Source organism: Mus pahari, chromosome 8, assembly GCF_900095145.1.
Source record: "Mus pahari chromosome 8, PAHARI_EIJ_v1.1, whole genome shotgun sequence".
In the NCBI taxonomy this organism is placed as follows: Eukaryota; Metazoa; Chordata; class Mammalia; order Rodentia; family Muridae; genus Mus; species Mus pahari.
This window is the reverse complement of record NC_034597.1, coordinates 40,611,398-40,618,332: the sequence shown is the minus strand read 5'-3', so window position 1 is coordinate 40,618,332 and position 6,935 is coordinate 40,611,398. Positions and strand designations below refer to the sequence as shown.

At 39.7% G+C, this 6,935-nt stretch overlaps 1 protein-coding gene across 1 annotated transcript in view; it reads right to left on the bottom strand.

Moving 5' to 3' along the window:
• Window positions 1-3,974, bottom strand: part of LOC110325766 (armadillo-like helical domain-containing protein 4) — an 11,806-nt gene extending 7,832 nt beyond the window's left edge. Inside the window, exon 1 of the mRNA XM_021203872.1 lies at window positions 3,939-3,974. Coding sequence (XP_021059531.1) covers window positions 3,939-3,974 — 36 coding nt within the window. The remainder of the gene's footprint in view (window positions 1-3,938) is intronic.
• Window positions 3,975-6,935: the final 2,961 nt, after the last annotated feature.

Sequence of the window (6,935 nt, the reverse complement as noted above, 5' to 3'; positions counted from 1 at the left end):
ACATACAACTTGAAAGATAACTTTAAAACTACTGAATAGGATGAAGCAGTACACCTGATATTCACAAGGGAAACTTTATCTTAGAAGATGAGCTCATTTTCCTCATTTCTACTACGAACTTGCATTTAGCATAAAAACACTTCTATAGTGACAAATGACCATAGGCTGAAGGTCCAGCCACAAAGATCCACTATGCGTAGTCAGGGGCCTCTCAAGAAAACAAAGGCAAATCCACATTGCCCTAATTGGCTCTGTTGCTGTAGCTGCCTTAGACTTGGTGAGCCTTGAGGAGTTTTGCAATCAATATTAAGGCAGTTGCATAAGTGTGTAGTTCATTAGTACAGCCAATGTCACAAATTCTACTGTATCCATAAGAGCAAGCCAGGCTGGCTTTATAACTCTACTCTGAATAGGAGCAGCATTCTGACACTATGAAACCTTCCTGCGGGCTCTGAGTCTTTCTGAATGATGTGCTAAGGATTTGCTGCCTCCTGCTCTGCAGCTGCCTGCTCAGAAGATGCTTGGCTGAGAGAGACACACTGAAGCTCAATAGACAACTTGATGCCAAGGAAAGACACCAAAAAATGGGAAAGGCATGCAATTTCTGACCATGTGTATTGGTCTTCAGTGAAGAGCTCTTTTAGAACTCTGTGGGTGGCTTCAAACCTTGCCATGTAAGTTACCTCGGAACCTAAACAGGAGCTCTAAAAAGTACTAGGATCCCTTGTGAGTTGAAGATTCAGGAGTACAGCTGGTTCAATAACTTTAGGCAGGGATATCCATGCCCACCATCTGAGCTTCTCAGGGATTCACTTTCCCCTTTCATTCTCCTATTTGTAAAGGGGGAAAAGTATCTGGAATCTGAGTTCTAGAACAGATCCCACAGCATTTTCCCTTCGTCCTTCTTCATGATGGTCATTTTAATCCCAAGAGCATGTGAGTGTGTGTGTGTGTGTGTGTGTGTGTGTGTGTGTGTGTGTGTGTGATTTATAAGCACTTGCCCACCTTTGGCTCCCACACTTTTTACTGTGTACAAATATTCACTGTCACCATATTCCTCCCACTTCCCTTCAGAACAGTTTTGTATATTTGAATGGTAGCCAGGAAATGTTTTTTGAATAGAATATGATTAAATTTAATTGATGGATGAAATCTGTACTCTATGTGTGTTCAACTTAATAGATAATGCATTGAGGTGACCAGGTCTCCTGCCAGATCAGCCACACCCAACTACGTTATGTTTCAGCATTTCCTTTTAAAGTCAATGGTTTGAAAATCAGGTCATGTTTTCTCATTATATAAAGTTCTATAGTGTGGTAAGGTCCCAGTTCATACACAAAATTGGGTCAGCTAAACCAAAATTCTGGTAATTAATAGGCCTAATGAAAACAACCTGAATGGTATATAATGCACCCAGAGTTTCAAGAGAAATAGAAGAGATAGCAAGATACACTTCTGTTCCCTCACATCCACAGCCTGACCCACCCACAAACTATCCAGTCAGAACTTCTTTGACATCTTCCTGTCTCTGACTATGTGTCTCCTGTCATTACATTTGTAAGTCAGAAATGCAGAATGCTACTAGCTAGACTGACTTGGCACTCCGTTGCTTTTTTCTTTCAAGATAACTCTTTCTCACGGTAAACTTCTCTCCTCCTTCCAGCAAATTATGTCTGCTGTGCCATAGATATCAAACAATCTCTTCTGAAACTCATTTATAAATCCTTTATCCTCAGTGGTCAGCCCTACTTTTTTTTCCTTAATTTTTATTAGATATTTTCTTTCTTTACGTTTCAAATGTTATCCCTTTTCTTCATTTCCCTTCCAAAAACCCCTCTATCCCATCCCCCCATCCTCATGTTCACTAACCCACCCACTCCCGCTTCTCTGTCCTGGCATTCCCCTATATTGGGGCAGAGAGCCTTCACAAGACCAAAAGCCTCTCCTCTCATTGATGTCCCACAAGGCCATCCTTTGCTACATATGTGGCTGGGGGTTTGAGTCCCTCCATGTTCACTCTTTGGTTGGTGGTTTAGTCCCAGGTAGCTCTGGGGGTACTGATTGGTTCATATTGTTGTTCCTCGGCTGCAAACCCCTTCACTTCTTTGTGACCTTTCTCTAGCCCTGTGCCCAGTCCAATGGATGGCTGTGAGCATCCACTTCTGTATTTGTCAGGCACTAGCAGAGCCTCTCAGGAGACAGCTATATCAGGCTCCTGTCAGTAAGCACTTGTTGGCATCCACAATAGTGTCTGTGTTTGGGAACTGTATATGGAACGGATTCCCAGTGGGACAGTCATTAGATGGCCTTTCCTTCAGTCTCTGCTCCAAATTTTGTCTCTGTATCTCCTCCCATGGGTATTTTGACCCCCCTAAGAAGGACAGAAGTATCCACACTATGGTCTTCCTTCTTCTTGAGCTTTATGTGGTCTGTGAATTGTATCCTGGGTATTCTGAATTTCTAGGCTAATAACCACTTATCAGTGAGTGCATTTCATGTGTGGTTTTCTGTGATTGGGTTACCTCACTCAGGCTGATGTTTTCTAGTTCCATCCATTTGCCAAAGAACTTAGTATTCCATTGTGTAAATGTACCACATTTTCTGTGCCATTCCTCTGTTGAGGGGCACCTGGGTTCTTTCCAGCTTCTGGATATTATAAATAAGGCTGCTATGAACATAGTGGAGCATGTGTCCTTATTACATGTTGGAGCATCTTCTTGGTGTATGCCCAGAAGTGGTATAGCTGGGTCCTCAGGTAGTACTATGTAGAATTTTCTGAGGAACCGCCACTACTTTAAACCTCTCTACAGTTTATCTCAAAAGCTGCTGGTAGCACATGGCAGTGATGTAAATCTGTTCTCCCCCACCTCAACATACACGAAAACTGTAGACCAAGAAAAGTGTTCTTTTCACATAAAATCAATAAATTCACACATTATGGTTATCGCCTTTTAACAGTTTATGTGTATGTGGTGTGCTTGGGGGTATAAATATACATAAATCATGTCTGTACACACACCAAGAGCTATTAATAAATAAGGCAATGAGCTCAGGAAAAAGTTTGGGGATTGATAGATTTAGCAATCCTCTATTTAGAGAATTCTCATCTAAATTTAAATTTATCTATATTTAATGTTTAACAGTATACCCCAGTTATCCAATGGTAAATACTCAATTAGAAAATATTTAATATATGCCTTGGAGAGGTGAATAGTGGTAAAGATCACTTCCTGCTTTTCCAGAGGACTGGCATTTGATTTCCATCCCACAAATACCTCATATCCTTTTGTAAGTCCAGGAAATCCAAAGCAACTTTATTTACTCTGTGGCCATCAGGCAGGGAAGTTGTGCACATATATGTACATGCAGAAAACCAGCCATATATGTAAAACAATTGTTTTAATAAACTAGTATAAATAAAAACACCTAGGCCATACTTATCCTGATATTACATGAAGTCAGAAATACAAATTTAACTGGGAATCCTGCAATTCTTTTTTTAGATCTGTCAATAATTTGCTAAAACTTGGTTCTAGCTGGATAAATCTTTTGAGTCACAAGGGAGTTAGTTAAAACACCCAACTTCAAAAGCAAAATAAACAACAGCCATTCAAATATCACTCATAGGAAAAGTTTTGGCAGGAAAAACTTGGCATGCAGAATGAGATTATCACTAAAATGAGCAGAAAATGGCTTGAGAAATAACTCAGCAGTCAAGAACACTTCCTGCTCTTCAAATGGATCTGAGCTTGTTTTCCAATAACCACAAAAATGCCAGCTCATGGCCATCTGTATGCCAGTGTGTCAGAATCTGCTGCCCTCTACTGTTCTTGCTGGGCAACGTATGCATATAGCAGAAGGTCACCTATAAATCTGGCAAAACATTTGTACAAATAGAATTAATTAATTAAAAGCTATTTTAAAGGGGGTAGAAATACTTCAAAGTACATCAGTTCCTTAATGTCATTCTCCATTGTTGAAACCAGCTGCCCAGAATCTCTTTTTGAGTTTCTTGCTCTTGTTGAAAAAAGAATTTAAAAAGGAGGACAAGCTGGGTACATAAAAAAGCAGAAGGCAAAGGGTACCAGAGCCTTTGTTTCTTATGACTCTTATTGAAGGGAGCATAAAATTGACTGCCTCCATAGTGAGTTTGGTCTTGGAAACTAAGACAATGCACCAACCTTTAGGTGCCACCAAGAAGGAGATACATAGTATTAATTGACATTGAACCTTATAGTCAGCTAGGAGATGCTCCATGTAACCTGGAAGTTAGGATGTGCCTAAGACATACACAGTGACAGCTGGCTAAACTCACAGTCACCATTTGCCTCTCAGCTCTGTATGAAACATAGAAGAAATAATGATGTATTGATGTCACTTTGCCTTTCAGCATTCTTACTGTTATAGAAGTTACAGAAGAACTATCTGTGCTGGCTCTCACTGGTCAACTCTTGACTCTGTAGCCAGTATGACCCTACTGCCATCAGCTCTTGTTTATCCTCACAATTAATTATAAGCATCCCATGGGTTTTTATCATTAGCCAAAGGCCAATTGTGGTTTATTGCAAATATAGTTTGTATAAGTTAGCACTTGGAAATAAGTTATAAGGATTTATACTGTTTGAAATATGTCCTTGTTTTGATTATTTAAGATACTAGAGTATTACTAAGCACTAGTCATGCCACTTGCCACCAGGCAAGCTGACATACTGACATTCCTATTTCAAATAGTGTCTGCATAGTTGATAGCTACAGTTTTCCTTCCTTTCTCCCTGACTAATATCACTTATTAGCCACTAGTAATTATAAAATTCCTTGATTTCTGCTGCAAATATTCCATAGGAATCTGCTAAAATGCACATTGCTGAAGCTAAAGGAGGGTACAGAAATTAACCACACTGCCTGCTCTTGGAGAAGACCTGTGGTCAACTCTCATCACCTTCATCTCAGCACACAACAGTCTGTAAGTCTGGTTCCAGGGCGCATGACTTCTTCTTCTGTAATCCATGGGCACCAATCACACACGTGGAAAACACACATATATGCAGACAAGCCACCTGTACATATAAAATCATATTTAAAAATTAAATAAATAAAAACCCTTTAAGCAGAATCCCTATCCACCTGACGTCTGTGTGGGAGAAACTCATGTTCTGTACTACGGTGTTCTGTAGAGGCCTATTCTTAGCAGGTATTCTGACCCCCACAGAAATTGCATCTCTGGTCTTGCAAAGACATGANCAAGAAGTTTTGACAAAGAGCTGGCAGATCTTGTTCAGACCTAGTGCTGGTGTTGGTGGAGGATGCTTTTACTGGAGTCTAACTGGTTTTCACTTGAAATGGAACCTGCAGCAAGGGCAGGAGGCACTGGGACAGAATGAAAAAGGACAACACACTCGTGGAAACGTTTTCTTCAAGGGCTGTGTTTAACTAGTTCTCCTCCCTCCCAACCCTTTGAATTGTCTTCCTCTTACTGGAGGTGTAGTCATGGGGAGGGGAGAAGAAGGTGTCATTTGCGAACTGGATATTTAATTCCTTGCTCTGGAAGACTGTCTTCCCTTCCTGGCATTCCTCAACCTTGACTCACATGAGTCTTCCAGTTTCTTCCAAAGCCTTCTTCCCTAAATATTTGACTAATTCTGCAGGTAGGAACTTCCTGGTTTATTTTGATTTTTTAAGTTGAATTTCTGAGCAGTAGTCTTTGGTATGGAGTAATATTCAAAGGAATATGCTACTGACTCTAATTATTCAATGAAGTTACTGATTGTGGTGAGAATAATGGTATAAATAATGGCACCAAGGTAGAATCCATTTTGTGCTTTTTCAGGTTTTCTTACATCCAAAAACCTTCAGAACATTTGGCAGGACCAATCTTGTACTTCTTCGCTGCTAGTAAACTTACTAAATTATTTGGTGTACAGTTCATTGATAAGGTAAATAGGTAGAATAAATTCTGTCATAAAACTATTATCCTTAAGCATGTATTTGGACTGATAAAATTTTTATACACAGGAGTTGCTTTTAAGTTCAAAATACACTAGAATTTTCTGTGTTTATGTTTCTACATTTTAAACACTTAATCCAGAATCACCCACACAAATTCACTGACTTCTCTATCTTATCTAAAAATATTTTCATAAGAGAAGGAAAAAATACTGCAGACTTACGTTATCTTTTTATTGTTTCACCTCTTACTCACTCTTTGTTGTCTTTAGGCCCTGAATTCCACCATTCAACTGTAGTAAATAGATTTTTGTCCTTTGCATTGAAGAGGCAAGGCACGAGAGGGGAGGGCTGAGGCAGACACAGAGTAACACAGGTGTCTAAAGCAGTGCAGTCCTTAGTGGAGTCCTTGAAACTCTCAGGCTCAAACATTTACATAAAAGAAATCTTCATTTTATAGAAATAAAAGTATCCTTGTGAGATGGGTTATACAAACCCCCTTTAAATGTCATGCTCATCAAAGAGATCATGTCTTTCATGGAATAGATCCTTTTATTCCAAATGAATTGTTCATCAGGAATAACTCTGTCCATAATGGCAGCCATGACTTGTGCTTCACTTATTGGACAATTGTGTCCTCTTCCTCATCTTCCTCCTCCTCCTCCTCCTCTTTGTCCTCCTTCTCCTCCTCCTCCTTCTCCCTCTTCTTCTTTTTAAAAATATTTTATTTATTTATTTTATGTATATGAGTACACAAATACTCTCTTCAGACACACCAAAAGAAGGCATCAGATCCCATTACAGATGGTTGTGAGCTGCCATGTGGTTGCTGGGAATTGAACTCAGGACCTCTGGAAGAACAGAAGGTGCTCTTAACCACTGAGCCATCTCACCAGTCCCCTTCTTCTTCTCTTCTTCTCTTCTTCTTTCTTCTTCTTCTTCTTCTTCTTCTTCTTCTTCTTCTTCTTCTTCTTCTTCTTCTTCTTCTTCTT